The 21,147-nt window shown below is 47.4% G+C and overlaps 2 protein-coding genes across 8 annotated transcripts in view; one reads left to right on the forward strand and one right to left on the reverse strand.

The window, feature by feature from the left end:
* clcn3 (chloride channel 3) overlaps window positions 1–12,349 on the forward strand; it is a 32,766-nt gene extending 20,417 nt beyond the window's left edge. For 3 of the 7 annotated variants that reach the window (XM_070993588.1, XM_070993594.1, XM_070993589.1), the window contains 10 exons: window positions 781–903; window positions 2,021–2,227; window positions 2,356–2,436; window positions 2,537–2,789; window positions 3,162–3,454; window positions 3,549–3,735; window positions 4,137–4,535; window positions 4,660–4,876; window positions 6,180–6,255; window positions 9,851–11,310. In XM_070993588.1, coding sequence (XP_070849689.1) covers window positions 781–903; window positions 2,021–2,227; window positions 2,356–2,436; window positions 2,537–2,789; window positions 3,162–3,454; window positions 3,549–3,735; window positions 4,137–4,535; window positions 4,660–4,876; window positions 6,180–6,255; window positions 9,851–10,030 — 2,016 coding nt within the window. In that variant the 3' untranslated portion in view covers window positions 10,031–11,310. Of the gene's footprint in view, window positions 1–780; window positions 904–2,020; window positions 2,228–2,355; window positions 2,437–2,536; window positions 2,790–3,161; window positions 3,455–3,548; window positions 3,736–4,136; window positions 4,536–4,659; window positions 4,877–6,179; window positions 6,256–7,751; window positions 8,075–9,850 lie in introns of those variants that run through there. The other 4 variants (XM_070993592.1, XM_070993596.1, XM_070993593.1 and 1 more) reach the window with 3 other exon arrangements.
* On the reverse strand, window positions 12,207–20,146 carry mfap3l (microfibril associated protein 3 like). Its single transcript, XM_070993599.1, has 3 exons — window positions 19,823–20,146; window positions 18,135–18,543; window positions 12,207–15,076 (listed from the first exon to the last, which is right to left on the reverse strand). Exons 2-3 carry the CDS (start codon window positions 18,454–18,456, stop codon window positions 14,166–14,168), a joined length of 1,233 nt encoding a protein of 410 aa, XP_070849700.1. The 5' UTR covers window positions 18,457–18,543; window positions 19,823–20,146; the 3' UTR covers window positions 12,207–14,165.
* Window positions 20,147–21,147: the final 1,001 nt, after the last annotated feature.

A 21,147-nucleotide genomic window follows, 5' to 3' on the forward strand; every position in this document is an offset into this window, starting at 1 on the left:
TGTATGTTTTATTATATTTCAGCCTCCATATTTTCTGATTTGCTCCTCTTTGCTGCTGATGCAACCTGCAACCTCCATGTGTTTACATGTTGCCTTGATAAATTCAGTAAAATGTCAGTAATGAATTCCACATTTAGAAATGCTGTTCATTCGCAACCTGCATTTATTTTTCTGTTTTTTTTTTTTAAGCTATCGAAACTCAGTGCTCGCTGCACTGCTGTTTCACATTAAAAGCCCTCCAGCAGCACAAAGAGCATAATCCCTCTCATTAATTTAAAATATCCTGGAAGTGTTGCGATTCAATGCCAACAGCTTACCAGCAGTAACATACAAGAACCGGAAATGATTAGCGAATGAAAAGTTTAACAAACAACAACAAAGTGGTGAGTATGATGTGAGTCTGCTGTTGGACTGATGCAGTTAGTGCAGTGGAAACGCTGTGGTGCATAATGTGACCCCCCCCCCCCATCAATCTTTTTATCTGGCCTTTAGTAGTGACCTTAGAAACAGGAAAGTGTAACTAATTATTGAGATGATAATAAGTAAATAAGTAAAAATAGTCCTTTTGTTTTAAATTAAGCTGACACTTCGCAGTTGTAGCTTTGAGGCACAGTGTGATGTTTCTCATCACCTGAACGCAGCTGCAGTGAAAATGGAAAAAGAAGAGGAAAGCCAGCTCACTGTCGAAGAAAAAGAAAGAACAAAGAGAGAATTTACTCCCATCGCTGTATATGAGGGTTTCAAGGTGTTGCCGCTCTCCTCTTCCTCACCTCTCCGCAGGGCCCCGGCTCGTACATCATGAACTACTTCATGTACATCTACTGGGCTCTGTCCTTCGCCTTCCTGGCTGTCTGTCTGGTCAAGGTGTTTGCTCCGTACGCCTGCGGCTCGGGGATCCCTGAGGTGAGGAAAATGTTGCTCCACAAAACCCTTTCAGCTCCTGAAATGTGATTGCAGCTTGCACGCTGGGGCCGATTTGAAGCCTCCCCTTCGCTGGTGCATTGAAGGAAAACTCCCAACACCTAAGATTGAAGAGCTGGCTTTCATTTCAAACAGCGTTTTTTTTTTTTTTTTTCCTTTTAGAGCGTTTTGACAGATATTCATGTGGTGAAGGATTCCTGGCGGACAAGTCTTTGTTCAGTCACAACACTGAAAACTATTTTTTTCCACAGAAGGTGTCAGTTCTATCCGTCAAACGAGGTTATCAGGTCATCTCTTCTGTCTCTGCACAAGCCTTCTCGCTCTGAAGCAGATTACTGATGTTCTGTTTTATCTCGGTTCTCTCATTTTCTCGTGTCTGATCAATTCGCTCTGGGTGTCAGAAGCTCGAAGCAGCACATGAAACAGGAAGTCTGTAAATCACTGCCTCTCCCCCTCCATGAAAGTGGTCTATAATGTGCTATGTGCCCCCTCTGGGATCCACAGTGTGTCCTCATGCTTATGGGATTCCCTTTAATGTCTAGAAGTGGCTTAAGATTGTTAATTCAGTGGGCAGCAGGGAGATGTGACAGGTTCGCCCGTGCTGCGAGAAAGCCATTTTTTAGCCGAGCGCTCTGAGCTTTGTTGCCATGGGAACAAGCGAGGTGCAACTGCATTGCCGAGCAAAGTGTGTGACTTCGATCAAGAGATAGAGATGCAGCTAAAGCCCCAGTAAATAAAGAAAACAAAAAGCCCTCAGGTCCACTCACTGTCTTCCCTCCAAACGTATCACCTGGTCTTCATCAGCAGACACCGTTCGTGTTGTTGTCATGATCGTGGATCCACTGATGTGAGCTCTGCAGCTCTTTTATTGACTCCACATCCGTGCTGGCTTCACCATAAAAGTTAATTTTTCACCCTGTCGATAGCAGCTATAAACAAATCTGAACTGGGATTGTTTTATAAAACTTTTAAAAATTAGTATTTATAAGGTCAAGAATGAACTTAAGTGTTTAGCGTTGTCTGCAGCAGGAATCAAACCGCACCTTGTTTCTTGAGTTTAATCTCCAGCTTCCTCCTCTTCCTCCCCCTCTCTCCTCAGATCAAGACCATCCTGAGTGGGTTCATCATCCGGGGCTACCTGGGCAAGTGGACCCTGATGATCAAGACCATCACTCTGGTGCTGGCTGTGGCGTCCGGCCTCAGCCTCGGGAAGGAGGGCCCCCTGGTCCACGTGGCCTGCTGCTGTGGGAACATCTTCTCCTACCTCTTCCCCAAGTACAGCAAGAACGAAGCTAAGAAACGAGAGGTGCGAGAGAAGAAGTCGATGTTTTACCCCCCCCCCCCCCCCCTCGGTGTTTTGCTGTTACAGTATATGACCATTTAGCTCTTTGTGACCCATCACATCAGCTGAGGTGCGTTTGTTTTGTCCCCCAGGTTCTCTCAGCTGCGTCGGCAGCTGGGGTGTCTGTTGCTTTTGGAGCCCCGATTGGAGGAGTGCTCTTCAGTTTGGAGGAGGTGCAGCACACGTTTTGTAGACTCATGAAATGACCAGAAATGACTTTTGAAAGCACTTCAGCCTCAGCTAATCATGTCAACTCTCCTCCATCTCTCTCAGGTGAGCTACTACTTCCCTCTGAAGACGCTGTGGCGCTCCTTCTTCGCTGCCCTGGTGGCGGCCTTCGTCCTGCGCTCCATCAACCCGTTCGGGAACAGCCGCCTGGTGCTGTTCTATGTGGAGTACCACACGCCGTGGTACCTGTTTGAGCTCATCCCTTTCATCCTTCTGGGAGTTTTCGGAGGCCTGTGGGGAGCCTTCTTCATCCGAGCTAACATCGCGTGGTGCCGGCGGCGCAAGCTGACGCGCTTCGGCAAGTGCTTTGACTTGATTCACGGTTCGAAACGGTGATATGTCACAGCCAGCCCAGGTGCTGGAGGGTGAAGGTAGTTGTTAGAAATGGTGGGGCTGTCTGGAAGATCACTGTCAGCAGTCGGATGCTTCCAAATATTTTGTGCACGCGTCTCTTCTGCAGCCTTGCAAAGTGTTAGCTAGTTGGTTTGTTCGCAGTGAGCAGAGACGAGCGTGAACAGGGAAGACGGCATGTGTCACAAAGTGCAGCTGAGATATTCTGCATGTCTTAATCTGAACATGCTTCATCCAGAATAAAGCCAAATTAGGAATCTAAGAATGGAATGTGCTGTTCCTCCAGCAGTCTGACATGTTGCGTCGTCCCTCTCTTCAGGAAAGTACCCGGTGTTGGAGGTGATCTTGGTGGCGGCCATCACGGCTGTGGTTGCCTTTCCGAACCCGTACACGCGTCAGAACACCAGCGAGCTGATAAAGGAGCTGTTCACCGACTGCGGCCCGCTGGAGTCCTCGCAGCTCTGCCAGTACCGCAGCCAGATGAACGGCAGCAAGGCCTTCACCGACAACCCCAACCGGCCGGCAGGGCCCGGCGTCTACGCCGCCATGTGGCAGCTCTGCCTGGCGCTCATCTTCAAAATCATCATGACCATATTCACCTTTGGGCTTAAGGTGTGATCCCTGGATGTTTTTTTTTTTCTTAACAGGTCAGGTGTTTTCCTCCGCATGTCTTTTTCTAAAACCAGCTCTTGCTTCTCATCCGCAGGTACCATCGGGTTTGTTCATCCCCAGCATGGCCATCGGGGCGATCGCAGGGCGAATCGTCGGCATCGCCATGGAGCAGCTCGCCTATTACCACCACGACTGGTTCTTGTTCAAAGAGTGGTGCGAGGTGGGAGCCGACTGCATCACTCCAGGGCTCTACGCCATGGTGGGGGCCGCAGCATGTCTGGGTGAGTCGGCGGGACCGGTTCGCCTCGATGCGTGTTTGTTTTTCAGTCATCAGCTGAAAGATGATGAGATTTACTATGAGACAGACGCACTGCTGACCCTCACATGTTTCTCTGGATGGTACACTGCTGTCCTCTTCATATCTGGTTGCATCAGAACATTTCGGGCAGTTCTGCTACTCTGCAGTATCAGATTTACAGGAAGATGAATTTCCTTGTTTTTGCAGGTTTATAGTTCAGGAGCCTAGATGAGAAACAAATTCTCACCCTCTCAATTGACTGTCTTTTACTAAACCATGATGCATTTCACTCTCTGCATGTTTAACATCTTAATGTTCATGCTGGTAAATATTAAAGTCACATTAAGCTAACGTGCTCGCGTTCAAACCCGCCCGTCTCCTCAGGTGGTGTGACCCGTATGACCGTCTCCCTGGTCGTCATTGTCTTCGAGCTCACCGGCGGGTTGGAATACATCGTCCCCCTCATGGCCGCCGTCATGACCAGCAAATGGGTGGGTGACGCGTTCGGCCGAGAGGGAATCTACGAGGCCCACATCCGTCTGAACGGGTACCCCTTCCTGGACGCCAAGGAGGAATTCACGCACACCACGCTGGCCAGGGAGGTGATGAGGCCCCGACGCAGCGACCCGCCGTTAGCGGTGCTGACGCAGGACGACCTGACGGTGGAGGAGCTGCAGGCCACCATCAATGAAACCAGTTATAATGGTTTCCCCGTGATAGTGTCCAAGGAGTCCCAGAGGCTGGTGGGCTTTGCTCTGCGCAGGGACATCACCATCGCTATCGGTAACTCGACATTACGCTGAGCCCAGTTTGCTCCCCCTGCACATGTATGAGAAAGGATTGATAGATAGTAATGGAAAATGTCTCCTTTCCATATCTCTGGATTTTCTCATTCCTTTCTCAACAGAAAATGCTCGCCGCAAGCAGGAGGGCATCATGCTGAACTCCAGGGTGTACTTCACCCAGCATGCACCCACCCTGCCGGCCGACAGCCCCCGGCCCCTCAAACTGCGCTCCATCCTGGACATGAGCCCCTTCACCGTCACCGACCACACCCCCATGGAGATCGTGGTGGACATCTTCCGAAAGCTGGGGCTGCGCCAGTGCCTGGTCACTCACAACGGGTAAGTCTGTCTGAAGAGGAAGGATGTGCCGGACGAACCGGAGGCGAATCCCTCTCACATCCTTCTCTCTGGCGTCGTTACGATCAACTAAACGCTGCACAAGCACATGCACACACCGTCTGGTGTTGCATGCACTCTCAGATCCCTGGGTTTGCCCTGTAATCTGCATGGCCTGGCCGAACCGCTGTGCTGCACTCCCTTCACCCCCCCTCCCCACCGAACAATAACCGACGGTCTCCACAGAAGAGACCGAGCTGCTGAAACTAACCGCAACTACATAACAGGCATCATGCTGGGAAGCGTAGTCTGTCAGGTCAGTCCGCCAATGTGTGCTCTGAAACTAAACGTCTCATGATCGGACTCAGAAGGTCTTGTGGAGGTTTTGCAGAGAGCCACCTGCTGGCGTGAACCAGGAATTACAGGACGGTTTGAGCCGAGCAGCTGTTAACAGTCAGTTTGCTGTGACAGCTGTGCAGCACTCTTTGTTTTTATTTACATCTTTACGTTTAAGTCTTTTAATTTACAAACCTCTCCGCCCTGTCAGTGCCCACTCAGCACATTCATTCTTACACAAGAGGTAAATCATGGGGACTATTTTCTCATGGATTAATACACATTTCATGCTCTAGTGAGTATTTACAGCAGCCAAACAGCGTCTGAGAGATGGACTTAATAAACCAGTAACCAGTAATAAACAGTGCCCATGTTTACTGTAATGATCTTACATGTCGCTCAGTGGATGGTCAGATAACTCGGATCAATTAATTGCTGGTTTTGATTTGTTATATATATAATATCATCAGACTTATTTTGGAACATTTTCAATACAAATTCAGCACAATTTTTTAGCTTATTTCTAGAGAATTGGTGCACATTTCCATCCACTGCTGTCGTGTGAATGTTAGCTGTCGGGTGCATCGTGGGCGTGAGCTTTCCAGTCAGGAGCTATTAAAGGATCACAGAAGAAGAAGCCGCAATAAGATGATGTAATCAAAGGAGCAGCAGTCAGGCCCGAAACTTTGAACCTCACAGTTAAAGGCGTAGACGTGCTCACCGTCCGTCACAACACGTGAAATCAGTTTCTAACATTGTAAACTTTTGTTGTTTTTGTGTTAACTGAGTTGTTGTAATTTTGAGTTGTTCTTTGTGTTAACGTTGACTTTCACATTTTAAGTTACACCTGTTATGTATGTTTTGTGCTGCTGCTGTCTGCTCTCTCTCTGTCTCTCTTCTGTTTGTCATTTTTTTGTTTGTTTGTTTGTTGTTGTCGGGCAGTTTACCGAGTAACAGGTGTGTGTTTCAGGATTGTGTTGGGCATCATCACAAAGAAGAATATATTAGAGCATCTGGAGGAGCTCAAGCAGCACACGGAGCCCCTGGTGACTAGCCCCGCCCCCTTTACCATGTGACCCCCCCTCCTCCTCCTCCACTTTCGCACCTGTCTCTTAGGCTCCGCCTCTTAAGAGGGATGCATGAAAGTTGGTGTGAAAACTGTTGACAGTTCCCAGCTGAACGTGAAGCCTTCCTCCTCCTCTTCTTCTTCTTCTGTCCCTGACTGTTCGCACTCTGCTGTTCGTGGGTTGGTTTGGTGTGGATTCACCTCTAATGAAGTGGTTCATCTCAGAGAAACATCCGTAGATAGACGCCCCCTGACCTCATCTTCATCGCTGGTAGCAGTAGCAGATTTGATGAGTGATTGCATAGAAAAGCTTTGTTGTGTTTTGGGGGTCCCGTAATGTCGGACCTCCATGGGAACTGTCACCCACATCCGTCCAGAGCCCCTTTCAGACGTGCGCTTCAATCCTTAAATGTGTTTAACGGAAACCTAAAGGCTTCGTCAGCGCTTCAGTGAGCCTCCTGTTCCACCTCCATCTGTGACTGTTTGGTCAAACCATTTTCAGGAATGACCTTTGACCCTTAAAATCAGTTTAATGGACAATGAAACGCTGCAGTTGAGCCAGTTTGAACTGGTTGTAGAAGGTTTTCAATGTCAGATCGGCCCAGAAGAATGAGTTCAATGTGGTTTTAGCTGTAATTCAAGACAAACGGCTCAAACAGTACGTGAGCAAATTGAATGTGATCAAACATTTTGTCATTGTAGGACATAGAAGACGCAGCTGAATCCTTCATTTCATATGATAAACGACGACATTGATGATAAAACGTATGAAATCTGGGTTGACTGAGAAGCAGAGCGTCCCTCATGCTAACAATGGTCATTAATTAAAGTCCTCCAAAATAAGTTTTTAAAGTCCGTCACTGATGTAACTGGTGAGAAAACTTTTCCTCCATCCTGTCGTTATTGTCCAACTCTGGAGAAGTATCATGCGAGCAGTGCAGCTCAGTCCCGAATGGTCGAGTTTGAGCTTTGTGAAACCTCCCCGTTAATAGAGTTGTCATCTTCAAACTCGACCCAAACTCTGTGTCAAGAAGCATTCACTTAAGACCGTCGAAGCCGGCGAGGCTCCATGTCTGAAAAGGGCTCGGCGGACTGGCAGAGTGCAGCTCTGCGGCTCATCCCCTGCTGTGGCTCTGCTCTGTGTCGTGTCAGCTGCATCATACTAGCACCTCGATGAGCTGTTCGCTAAGCTAAATCTCTGACATGTAGACGCTTCGTAGAGCAGCTGTGTTTAGGCGTCACTCAGATCATTGTGTGCGATCAGAGATGTCATCAGTGATGTCACTCCTCAGCATGTGTGCAGTCGTGTTGCCTGTTGTGTGTTTCCCATCCTCCCTTCACAACAGTAGCTCATTTCATTTTGAGAAGTCACCCGCCCTCAGTTTTCTGCCGACATTAACGACTGCTTTTTTTCCTCTTTTTGTTTTTTTTACCCCTCCACTATCGACCCCACCGTTTCGCCCTGGGTCTCCGCAGATTGACGACATCTGACCTGTCGCCTTTACAACCACTCGGCGAGTAGCTAGCCGCCTTGGGAGAGCGGACTGCCGTTGTTTTAATGCATTTCAGAGGGTGGTCTTGGCTAGTCGAAGGGAGGGAGTGGACCTTTAGCGATAGCGATTCATTGCCACACTTCCCTCATTCTGTAGCGTTAGCGAATGCTGTGGTGCAGTGACCTTGTTGTGCTGATTGGTGCCGTAGCGGCCCGGCTAGTTAGCGACCTGGATGAAGTAGTTACTAATTCTGTGCTTTAACCTGCCAATGCTTCCTCTTAGCCAGCGGTGTCCCGTCCTCTTCACAGCAGATAAACACGTTCATGTCCTTCTAAGTAGAGGAAAACAAACACTGAAGAGTCCTTCCAGTTTCCAGTCACCACCTGGATGAAGCAGCGCTGGACACCGCTGGCTTACAGGCAGCGTTGCCTCCACCTGCTGCCCCTTCATGTAAACGCTGATCTGTACCTGGCATCCCAAACCTCTGCGACCGCCTCTGTTGATTTCACTGGTTTGGAAATGAGCGAGAGCAGTCGTGGGTCTCAGCAGCCGTTGGGAGAGCCGGGTCTGATCACCGGTGTTTCACCCCTCCTGCTGCTCAGTAGCTGTAGCTCTAACCCCTCCCTCACCCTCCCCCACAGGCCATCTCAGCTCAGACCTGGGTTCACATGTTTGTCTGCACTTGTTTTGGATGCACTTTTCCAGGATTCAGATGAAGCTACGTTCACGGCTGAATTCAAGAGCACGAGAGTCAGAGCTTCGTGGTTATTTCTAATGTTTCAACAGCGGGCAAATCGAAGACCTCAGCCTGCGGCGTGCTCTTGAATCAGCAGGAATAACCTTCACTAACTGAATATTTAGAAACCTGCTGCAGTCACACCCAGTCTGGCCACCTGGGTCATCAGGTAAATAGTTAAGAGAGAAGAGGAGGAGGAGGCAGCTCTGTCACACGAGTCAAACTGCTCACATCACCATCATCATGTGGAAATACTGATTGCCCCATCACAGCTGTCTCACACTGTGACCACCACCGCACTCTTTAGCAAGCCGGAAAAGATTTAGCAAGTCCCAACTCGTAGTGTGTCAAATGCAGCATGCAAGCCAGCACGCTTTTCTGGCCGTCCTGACCCAGATAGACTGCAGCTGTGCTCCAGATTGCATGCTTTTTGCTTTTTGCTTTAAATTTGGTGCCGCAGACCGCGACTGATGAGCAGGAGGGTCGAAGCTCGAGGCGTGATGTCCAGTCCCTGCTGTGTGCATCCTGTACACAGCAGTACGTGCTTTTTAAGGGCTGCAGCGCGAGCCAACAGTAACAAGAAACAAGCCTGGGATTTGGAAAGTAGCTGTCGTGAGTGCAGCTGTGAACCCCGCTGCACATCTGCAGTGTTCACTACATATTTCATACTTCTTCTGCTCAATTTTTATTCATTTCTAAATGTTGTAGCTGTGAAATATATTTAAAAAGCGGGTTTGTAGGCGACATAAGACGTTTGGTAAGACTCATTCCCCCTGCACCTTTAATGGAAAATAATGTTTTGTCTAGATTAAAAACTCTATAAAAACTCATCAAACATCCCCTTAAATGGTTCCAGACTCCTGTGACGAGGGCGTCCTCTCTCCTCCTCCTCCTCCTCAGGGGCTCTAACTCTCCTCCACCTCCTGTTCACTCCTCTCCTCTCCTTGTAGGATCCAGTTTCTCCTCCTCACCGGCTTTTTCGGACCGGCGGCCGAGGCGGCGCCTGAAACGACACCCTGCCCTCCGGGAGCGGAGGTGCTGTTTCAGACCTGCCTTCATCCCCGTTTCCTCCGGTCACTCACCTCCTTCCTCTTCCTCCTGCTGACTTTTGCTTCCTCAGGGACTCGTGTTCTTGTTGGCTTCGTCGATCAGTGTTTTCAATTTGACTTCACGATTCACGTCAGAGAAAACAAATCTTCTCCTTGATTGCAGACTTCAAAACATGCCAACAAAAACACGACAGTGTTTTCTCTGCTTCACTCCGGCTGCGCACCAGCAGCGCCTCCTCACTTCTCTAAACCTCCTCTTCTTTCCCCCTCCTCCCTCTCCTTTGTCTCCCCCTGCAGGCGGCTTCTTGGTATTATCACAAAAAAAGATATCCTCCGTCACATGGCGCAAATGGCGAACCAAGATCCCGAGTCCATCATGTTCAACTGATCCGCTCCTTCCAGGACGGCTGGGGGGGAGGGGGAGACGACTGCGAGGACGAGGAGGAGGTGCGCCTCCTGGACAGCTCCAATCTCTGACATTCGGACCTTGTTTTTTTTTGTTTTTTTCTGTTTAGTTCTGAGCGTTGTAGACCCTGAACCTCGCCGACTGACTGTGGCCCCCACAGACTTTTACCGGCCGTGAGAACGAAAAGACGTGATTTAAAAAAACAAAACAAAACTTTATTATCATTCTGGCTGCTGAGGACACGAGGAGGTCACGGGGCTCGAAGGCACACACATGAAGAATGCACTTTTTCCACACACGCGCACACACACACACACAGAAAATGACAAAAACACACACTTTTGCACTTGCAGACACCTCAGACATGCATGCTCTCTCTCCCTGCACACTCACACGAGACTCCCCCGCCTGTAAAGATACACCTGTCTGCACTGTTCACGTGCCTCACCTTTGTCCTGTGGTCGCCTGGCTGGGGTCAAAGGTCGGAATGAACCGCCAAGAAGGGACGCGATGAGGGACCTTGAAACCTCCAGGCCTCTGTGGAAATACACTTTCCTCAACAGCCCCCCGCCCCCAACCCTGCACACACAGACCTGTCCGTCCTGCAGAGAAATACATCGTTTACCTGTGAATTAACTGTGCGTATGTGTGTGTTTGAATGTGTGTGTGTGAGTGTGTGCGCGCCCCTAGCGTCACTACATTCCAGCCCGGATGCACCTGCTCCTCACCCCGAAAACGCACACGGCTGCTCACCCGCGTGCACGTTTGACTAAAAGAGATGGCTATGACGTGTGTGTGTGTGTGTGAGAGAGAGAGAGAGAGAGAGAGAGAGACATAGACATAGATGGGTACTGCATTTCAAGAACAAAAACTGTTCCCCTTCAGAAGGAAAACGTGAAAAAGTAGGACCCTCTGTGAGTGTTTTCATTTCTGAGTCAGCTTGAGCTTTGTGTGTGTGTGTGTGTGTGTGTGTGTGTGTGTGTGTGTGTGCGCGCGCGCAGGTCAAGTGTGCAAGTAGAGGAAAAAAAAAGTCCAGGTGGAGTTCTTCTGTGTTCTCTGTTACAGGAAAACAAATAAATCCCATCTTCTCCTCAAACAGTTATTGCTTTTAGATTATTGATCGTATAATCAATGAGCTTTCTGGAAATCTGCACTGTCTCCAGCGGTCGGTTAAAGTTGGAGAAGGACGGCGTCGACGCTGCACGGTGACTTCTTTTCTTTCCCTGTAACCTGAGCGCGTCTTTGGGACAGATCGTCTTTTGTTTCCAGACGAAGCTCCTGTTCGTCTCGTTCAGTTCACCAGGCCGTCGTCTTGTCTCCGGGTCGAACACTCCATCCGTCTTTGGACGCCATGAACCTGATTCACCGACGGAAACTTAATTTCACAAAGTAAAGACACACTTTATGTCCACGTCACTTTGGTTCAATAGTACTTCCTGACACTTGGCGTTTGATTTAACCTGCATTGTGTGCCAGATGGGTGGAAGCTGAGGCCTGAGATCTAAACTATTTTAAAACTAGCAGTTATTTTTAATTATTTGAGCCTCATCGTGTTAAATTAGCCCAAGTTAATATTTCTGCGTTTTTTTTAGTCCTAAACGAACATTTTAATCCTAATGAGAGCAGCGCAAACCAGAGTTCAGCTGTAAATCCTCACGTGCAGCGTTTACTTCCTTTACCTCAGCAGAGGGTTCAGACTGGCTGTGAGCAGATGTTCAAACATCTGCGCGTTCTTCCTGATCAAGACGGTTTCACCCAGTCAAAAGCTCTGGAGCTGATCAGTCACTGGACCTTAAGTTTGTGTCTAACTGCTGCTTCTAAGGTCAAGAATGAGCTATCGCGCCCCAAACAGTGAATTTTGTGTAAAGGAAGGTTTTATTTTGCCTTTTAATTCCTCACATCCTGTCGATCATCTCAGCTGAGGTCGAGTCTTGCTCCGTGCCTGGTGAAGGTTTTTTTGGCTTTTCATGCAAATTTTATTCCAAAAACCCAGAAAAAGAAACCTGCTCTTCAGTGACGGCGACAAACGGTAGCACCTTACCTGTTGAGTGGCAGCAGTCGGCGTGTGTGTGCGAGTGTGTGAGAGCGCGAGGAAGGTCGGGTTCGTCCTGTGTACTCGTTTCCGTTGCAGCGACTGTCCCGCTGGAGGCCGCGGGCCGCGGGCCATCGTCCTTGTTAACCAGTGGTGTTGCCTAACGTTGTGTTTCATACTGATCTCGATGGTTTTTCCCTTCTTTTTTTTTTTTTAATTTATGAATAGTGTCGATAGAGTTGTGCATTATTATGAAGAATTTTATGTATGATTACATTGTTTGATTGTACATTTAAAACGAAATATGTAAAAGATTAAATTTTGTTTTAAATTAAAAGGAGGAAAGAGATTCAAGTTGCACAGCGTGCGTGGTGGTGTTTAATTTGGGTTTTTCCTTAAAAGTTTCTCCACAGATTCACTCTGGATTTGACTTTCTTGGCCTGTTTTTGGCTGTTCAGTATCAAAATTATACTTCTAACTTCAAGAAATATGAGTCCAAAGTTTGTTTGTTTGCTTTGTTTTGGAGCTTTTGATGGAATCTTGTGGCCTTCATCAGCGGATAATCCTGCTTTGTTTGTATGAACACCTAGAGCGGCCATGTAACAGTTATTCTGTTATCTCCAGTTAATCGTTCCATTATCTCGACAGAGCGATTACTTTTACTTCCTCATACTGTTACTACTGCAGATGTTTATCAGAGATCAGGAGAGCCGTGCCAGCAGGCGCAGACTGACGGCTGGTTCAAGCTGAAAATGTCAGACCAGGTGAACTCGTTCATTGATCAACACAGCAGAGTTCATTCTTATTGACACATGTAGTTTAACAGGCAGAATGTCTTCCCGCTCGGTCTGCACCCATGTCCTCCCTCACCTTTGTCAGTGGAGACGAGCCTGTAACCATGGCTACCCATGCCCTGACAAAAGACAGCCTGTCTTGTATTATTAGCGTCCATCTATGAGGACGTTTGGATGCCATAAAATATTCCCACTAATACCAGTAAATTTCCCTCAAATAAACTCACAAAGAAGGATGAAAAAAAAACTGACCAATCAGTGTAAACCAGGTTTGTTTTTTTTGTTTTTTTTTTTAAACACAGCACTTCCATTCACTACAAAAAAAGAGGCATCTCAAGAGCACCGGTAAAAGCAGAACAGCATCCAGTTCAGTTCGTCTCCGCCACAGACTGGACCGTGAGCCAAGCAAGAGGAAGAAGGAAAAGAGTCCTTTTAGTCCCAGAGAAAGACGTCCAACATCCCTGCTGTCCGCGTCCACACGCAGTAGAAACTGTAAAGCCTCTGCAGAAGCAAGACGATGCTGAGATGAGGTCAGGAATTAAATTAAAAGAAAAACTACGAGAGCACATGGCAGAGGAGGAAGAACGAAAACCTGCTTCAACTAGCCGAGAAACAAAATCACACCACGATGGGTCATAATAATAATACTCTTAAAATATTTCAAAGGAAACGGACAAGAACTCTACCCAGAGGTGTGTGTGAGCCAATCAGGAAATATACTGTACAGAGATTTACCCGGCTCACTGAACACAGCAGGCCGTACAATCATGAAACGATGACCCAACTCTCCAATCTGTTTCCAGTCCAGCATGCATGTCAGGGTGAGCAGGACATTGTACAATAACAGCGGATCAGCTGAGACAGCAGCTGGATGTCAATTCTTGAGCGGACGACGGAGGCTGAGCTTTCATGGTTTGAAGAAACGGCATGAAGAGCAGCTTGAGGCAGATTTCTGGAGTTGGTCGTAAAAACCCGAGCACTGTAAGAAACTAAAAGGTGAAGAATCATCCTCCCCCGAGGGCGAAGTACCCCAATTCTTTAAATAATAGTCTGAGCTGTGAAAATCTCGACACAGGAAACGTCCTGTTACAATTCGCTGCCTGTTACATTGGTGGTAGTATTGATTACCCTCCCGTGTACATTCAATCATGAAAGTCCAGAGTGTCTAAAAAGCTCACGATGGATTCTCAGTAGAACAGCCCGGAAAGGTTTCAACAGATTGTTCCGTTCAGGAAAGATAAAAAAAAAAAAAAATTTCTTTTTTTCAGAAATGAGAAATTAAAAATGTTTTCTTGACCTTTTTTTTTTTTTTTTTTTTTTGTCTTCAAGTGGAAATGCATAGCAGATAACTCGTCACTCCTCCAGGGCCCGTTTGTTTCGTCACACATGGCTCTCGTAGAACACCTGGCAGGGCGGGGTCTTACTCGCGTCCGTCAGTTCGGGCGCCGCCTGCTTGCTGTCGTCGTCCTCCGCCTCAGGCTGCGCCTCGTGGTGGAGAGGAGTCAGCGGCGGAGGGGAGGAGGGCGTGGCCTCTGGCTGAGGAGACTCGATGCTGCAGTAACCGCCGACGGCGAGCTGCGGGTGGACCGACACCTGGATGGCGATGTGCTGCGGCTGCTCGTGGACTGAGGAGTTGTCTGAGTCGGCGGCGGGCGATTCACTGCGCTCCCTCTCCCGCCCTCGCTCTCTCTCCCTCTCCTGCAGGATGGTGAAGACGTCCCTCGCTCCGATGGCCCTGCTCGGCCCCTCGCGGCAGCCCTCGGGCGCCTGCCTGACGAAGGTGTGCCTCATCTCCTCCACCCCCACCACCTCTAAGATCTCCTCCATGAAGGTGCGGCAGTTCATGATGAGCGGCGGCAGCGGGATGCTGCGAGCCAGCTCCTCGATGTACCGTGCAAACTCCATGGTCTTGAACTGCGTCACCTTGGCCAGCTCCAGCGTCTTGGCCGAGGTGATGATGGGGATTCGCTTGGCGATCTCGAAGGCCTTCTGCAGCTTCTCGGCGCCCTCTGTGCGGAAGAATTCGTTGATGGCTTTCTCAGTCTTCTTCAGGTGGCTGCTCATCATGCAGAGGCGCGTGACGTTCAGGGCCATGATGATGGTGAAGGTGACCAGGCAGACGACCATGTAGTACACGCCCATGTCCCCGTTAGTGAAGACCACGCGCAGCGTCACCGTGCAGTTAGAGCTGCCGTGAACGTTGGACGCCATGCAGGTGTACTTTCCACGGTCTGCGAACTCGATGCTGGTGATGTTGAGGACGCCGCCGTCCAACAACCACCACTTCCCACCTACAGACAGACAGAGAGCTCATGAATATACCGCACACTGACCAACAACAAACTGCCAACTCATTAAAGGAGAACCATGGTTAGTCCCAGCCTGGGTTTGATTGGTACGACGGTCTGACCGCTCGTGTTTCTCCTCCCGACGTAATGTTTTTGCGGTTGTTCCACATCCTGAGAGCTTAACTATTAATTTGGTGGCTACAGTGTTTCCTCGCTGATACGGCTATGAAAATGAAGACCATAGTTTTATTTAACTACATGTCACAACCAGCCACTGTTTGACAAGTTCTCAAAATGTGTGCGATCACAGTACAAATACAAACTTTAATCCATCACAATGCAGTAAAAATAAGTGGAAAAAGGGACTTTGCTTTTAAAAACATGATTATTCGCTGACCCACTCAACATGCAGCCCATTAACTCAGTCTGAGGTCAAAGTTTAAACCCTGAAAATCTTCTTCATGCGCATGTTTCCCTGCTGCGTGAATCCACAGGAAACTGTCCTCTGCAGCTCCAGCTGCAGCTGATGTTTACTGCTTTCTGCGAGGAACTTGCTCACTCAGATTTGCTTACGTTGTGCTTCTACGCTCTTTTTATGGAGTCTAACAGCTCAAAGGAACAGGCTGTTTCTGGCAAACGTATTTATAAAGCAACAAAAAAAAAAAAAAAAAAAAACGACCTTGCAGCAATTTGTTAATGCCAGTCCTTAAAGCAGCAGCATGCACTGTGAGCTCACGTCTCAGCCTCAATCTGTGCTTATCTTAACCTTCACTTCATGTTCAGCATGCGCCGTCTTGGTGTATGATGTATATTTCATAAACCTGTTTGTGAGTTCAGACAGGAGAGCAGCACAGATCCTATTTCTCCTGCCAAGCCTTCAATATTTAAATAGGTGGCATGGCTGCTCTGTGTGTGAGGTTTGAATAATCAAAACAAGAGTTATCCGTTTACATGTCGGAGAGGTTAAGTTAAGCAAGCCTTAAAACATGATTAAAAGGTCAGTTTACCTAAATTACAAACATTACAGTCATTTAATCGCCTCCCACCCACGAGGCCATGAAGCCATGAGGATCATTTCAGTCACAGTGAATGTTAACACAGTGTGATAGTTCAAATAGCTTCAGACGTGCAAACCACAGCATGAGTACAGTTTACAGCCCGCAGTTTAGACAGAATCACAGTATTTGCTTGTGGTTATCAGTTCTTATCAAGGTGATGAGGAAGTTGTTTTGACTGATAAACCGATCGACCAATATGGTGGTGTTGCAGCCTTTGTGCAGGTCAGTCACATAATTTGACTTTTGTTAGAAATCTGCACGTTTGCTTTCTGGTGGAGCGTCAGATAAGAGGATCAACATCAATCTGATATCTGTCTGCAGCAGCTGGTTAGCTTAGCTTAGCACAAAGCCTGGAAATGGGGATACAGCTAGCCTGGCTCTTCCAATGGTCACAACATCTTTAAAGCTCACCGATTAACACTTTATATCTCGTTGGTGTAGTCGGTTGCTTTTTTTTCACCTTTGGACAGAGATAGCTGTCACTTTTCAGTCTTTATGCTAAGCTAAGCTAACAGGCTGCAGGCTAAGCATTGATATTTAACAGACAGACGTGAGAGTGGTGTCAATCTTCTCCTCTGGCTCTCAGCAAGAGACCAAATCAGGCTTAATTCCCTGAATGCCAAACTACCCCCTTAAATAAATTCAGCTCCTAAGGTTGCTGTTTTATCTGCCAAGGTTTGGCCCCCCCATCACGGTGTAGGTGGACAGAATTTAAGTTACTGCATTCAAAGCAGGGAAAAACTACTTTTACAGCCACCACAAAAATGTCTTTCAACAGCGTCAAGCTTGTTCGGGTTAACTGACACTCCTCACTGCTGACAGTCATTAGTATTTTCTACCTTTGGTTGTAAACGGCTCCTGATAAAAGCTGTACAGACTCTAGGGTTTGTGTTTAGTCCCGAGCTGGCCTTTTGTGGACGACTCATCCACAAGCAGCAAACTGAGCGAATTCATCCGCAACTCCTCCTCAGCTACTCGCCGTCTGCACTGAGTGGGAGTGAAGACGGACAGATATCACAGAGGCTGCCTCTAAATCTGTCATCTGAAGTCTCAAAGAGGCCACAAACATGCTTCTGCCACCTTCTACGCCGTGAGCACTATCAGTTTCCCACACTGGGATCCTCTGGAGGCGATGAGCGGGTGGTCAGGAAACGCAGCCGGGCCAACAACAGCGTCCCGCCCATCCGCCTTTTCATGCGAGAGCAAGTTTTCTAATTTTACCTCCACCACCGGATCATGTGATGTGATTGATGTGCTGCCCAATCGTAAGAGCAAGTCTGCAGCAGCCCGAGTAAAAGTCTGCCCTTTCCTAATTATAACTCCTTTTTTAATACACTTTCCTAATTATAGAGAGCTGGTGGTTCAGGGGTTAAGGTGCTGACTGTGAACCAATCAGCTGCGCTCGTGTGTGAAACCCAGGGGAAAACCTGTGTGGCCGTTCAGACGCTGCTCTTTGAAGGCAAGTTTCAACAAGTCGGCTCAGGCGAGGCATCCAAACAGCTCTTCACTCTGCGCTTCTCCTCAGCTGAATCACAACATTCAAACTCAGACGGCTTGAATGAAAATCATTAGCGAGAGCGACTTTCTGTACGAGTTCCTGAATCTAATCTGCCCGCCATCGCAGTGCGAAAACGCTGCTCCCGGACAAAATGCGCAGTAATTCAGCTGAATTTCCCTCAGGAGCTCGAGGCTGTCGGCTCCGTCTTTCCTAAAGTCAGGTTTCACTCTGATTAAAGATTCACAAGAGAAACGTCTGCGGCTTATCAGACTGGAACCAGGACTAAAATCAGCACAGCACTGACCTCAGGGTCACTTCCTGTCTCCTACGTTCACTACAGCTGCACTGACTGATCGACTTATCAATCAGAAGCCTTATTCATAGTAAATAACAAACCTGACGCTCTTCTGCGTTTGCTGCTAATTAATTATAATCAAGTGACGTCAGCACTGGTGACAAAGAGAACAGGAAACCAGGTTTAAAGTAACAGTAAAATCTATCTCACCGTTTGTCTCCGTGTCCAGGCGGTCACCATGGGAGTTGAACCACTGAACACTGGGGAACGGGTCTCCGGTAACATTGCAATCAATCAGCACGCAGCTGCCCTCCCGAGCGATTATCTGGCTCACTTTTGTGAACACAACTGGGACAAATCCGCCGTCTGTCGTGGTACCATTCTTTGTACGGTTTCCATCCACGTCCACCGATAAGGCCCCGGTGGTGCGAGAGGCGAGAAGGGTCGCTAGGACCAGAAACACGGATCCGCCGGCCCAGTGCATTTTCTCAGACTGTTGGTGCATCGCCCATGGGGGAAGAGACTCTGTCATTCCTCCTGGGTCTCCATCCAGCAGACTGGCTATCTCTTGATAGTAGAAGGCAATTTGGTTTTCAGCTCTGTGGCCTGAAACATCTCACTGGAAAAGAAGAAAGTGATGGGCACGTGTTAATCAGAGACAAAGCAGGCCACTCAGCGCGACCAGATGCTCAGCAGCTGGAACAAACTGATAAGAAGGCTGTTTTTAATAACCAGCCGTAAAATACACACCACACCGCAACTCAATTACTTCCATTATTAATGAACCATTTGTCCTCAAAGACATCAGAGGACAGTGAAAAGCCTGCTTATTTTGTCCAAAAACAAACAAAAAAACAAAGCAGTTCACTTAACAATTACTTAAAACACTGAGAAGCCTCTTAAGCCCATTTAAGAAGCCAGAACCAGCTTGAAAAATTACTTAAATGATTGACCAGTTGTCAAAATAGTGGCAGATTTGCAATGAATGTATTACTGGCATATTCAGTTTATTGCATTGTTGATTACTGATTTAGCAAAAACACCTGATGACTGCAACTTCATAAATGCACAGAGTTGCTTTCTTTTGTCAGTTTGTAGTATTAGACAGTGAAATTCAGCACTCAGAGGACATTATAAAACACAAGCTTTCAGTCAGAGGTTTCATCCACTCAGGTCTGGCTAATAACAGTGTTCACAGCTAGAGGCGGTTACATCATATGAAAATCATAGTGAATGAAGGCATCTACAACTTGCAGTAAAGCTGCAAGAGATCACTTGCAGCGTTACTGTGGAACAAGCAGGTTTCTCCTGTTATGACAGCACCTACTGACTTCATTAATATGAAAACAAAGCCACACTACAACATAACGGAGCCCGGTGTGGGCTCCGTCTATGTTCCAGTTCGTTTCCTTTCCAAACATAAAGCTACCTAATGTGGGTCAAACAAAAACTCGTAAGGACGCCGATAGTTTAGTGTATATATTGGTGATACGTACAGAGTGTTTTCAAGATTTCGTCGAGTCAAACTGTGCCGTTCAACCGCCGAACATCGGAAAACACGGGCGAGGGACCCGGCTATGTGCTGGACGGTAGTTCTATATCACGGGACCCTTCCAAAATTATGCCACTGCAAACTGTTTACAGACGGTTGTAAGGCAGCTCCATCGTATTCTAAAAAACAAACCTCGTTTAGCCACAGATAACAGCAAATGTTACCGCAGATAATAGTCTAAAACATGGGCAGAAAGCGCAGAAAGCACCGACTTTATGCCGAGAAATGTAGTGCGAGCCCAACGGTCCAGCAAACAGCCGACTCGGCGTCGACGTTAGCGGCTAAATGCTGACTAAATCCGAGCAAATTTCACATTTCCAGCCGAAAAAACACCTTTCGTACTCACATCATGGCCTGTCGCTGCTGATGTTTGGTGGGGAAGCGCCAGAATCGATGTTCTGTCGTCGGCTATTTCTCCGGCATCTCCATCCTCCTCCCACCGCTGGTCGTCCTGTAACCAACAGCTAGCGTTAGTTTCTCCGCACTTCGGGCTGGACTGGGTGGCAACGTCGCTTAGCTGCCTGGGTGGCGTCGACAGAACAGATGGACCAATAAAGTTTTTTAAAAAATGGCTATTAAAAGAATGATTTAGATTATTTAAACTATTCTAAAATAGTTATCACTCTACCGGAATTCATGTCAAATCTCCCTGAGGACTCTCACGGCATCCCAGCTAGCTAAACTTCTACAGGGAATTAATATAATTTGCCTCCTGAGCAGGCGGCTAGCTAGTTAGCCTATTTTATGCTATTTCATGCTAGCTGGCTAACAAAAATAAGTGAAAGATTATGGCTGTTTTTGTAGGGTTTAATATCACTGTTAATCCCTGACCCAGGTTTAAAGCTGAATGAATGCAATTTTTGGCCACTAGAGGGCAGAAGAACAAGCTGTAAACAACACAGAGGCATAAGTTTATATTTTTAATTTGCAAACAGCAACTTGTTTACACACCCAGCATATAGGAGTAATTTAGCACTCAGTTTGGGACATGTTTGTGGCCGCCTAACCTGTTAAATACAATATTAACTCTTTTTTTTTTTTTTGAATAGTCCTGTCTTCAGCATGGCAATATCTGGCTCTGTACCTGCCGTTAATGCTCCGCTGTGTTCATTCTGGTTGTGGTGTTGGATAGTAAGATAGCAAGAAAAGCAAAAATCAAAAATCAAAAAATACTGTGTGAGAAGTTGCTAAAATGCACCATAAAACCGAGGAGCATGCATGTGTTTCATTTTGTGGTGACAACACATTGTCATCTGCATTTATTGTCAAGTAAAGCTAAAAGGTTGGATGATGAAAAGACATTTAAAGCAGATTGTAGTGCTGCGGGTAGCGTATGAAACAAAAAATGATCAGGGGCATGAAAAGCTAGAGGAAACGGCAAACTTCCCTCTGAAACAAACACATTCCTGGATGAAAGGGACAGAGCAAAACCACCTCTAAATAAAGACCAAATCAGGGTTATCCAGGCTGTACATGCTGTTCATTTGTGTGCTGGAGTAGATAACTGACTGACCTTGAACCTCTGAAATCGACACGCTGTACCAAGGCCTCAGCAAACAGTCAATAATAAGTCAATAATGCTCCATCTATGTATAGAAATGGCGGATAAGGTGCTGTCTGTGTTTGTTGAACGTCATCTCTTTCCAACTTTGGCTCAAAATGAAATATTAA

Source organism: Chaetodon trifascialis, chromosome 23 (genome assembly GCF_039877785.1).
Source record: "Chaetodon trifascialis isolate fChaTrf1 chromosome 23, fChaTrf1.hap1, whole genome shotgun sequence".
Taxonomy (NCBI): domain Eukaryota; kingdom Metazoa; phylum Chordata; class Actinopteri; order Chaetodontiformes; family Chaetodontidae; genus Chaetodon; species Chaetodon trifascialis.

Bases quoted from the DNA above. Each gene is read 5' to 3' on its own strand.
- mfap3l (XM_070993599.1), bottom strand. From the start codon at position 18,456: ATGACAGAGTCTCTTCCCCCATGGGCGATGCACCAACAGTCTGAGAAA. The intron at 15,077-18,134 runs GTGAGATAGATT...GTCTGTCTGTAG, and splicing joins CCTGGACACGGAGACAAACG to GTGGGAAGTGGTGGTTGTTG.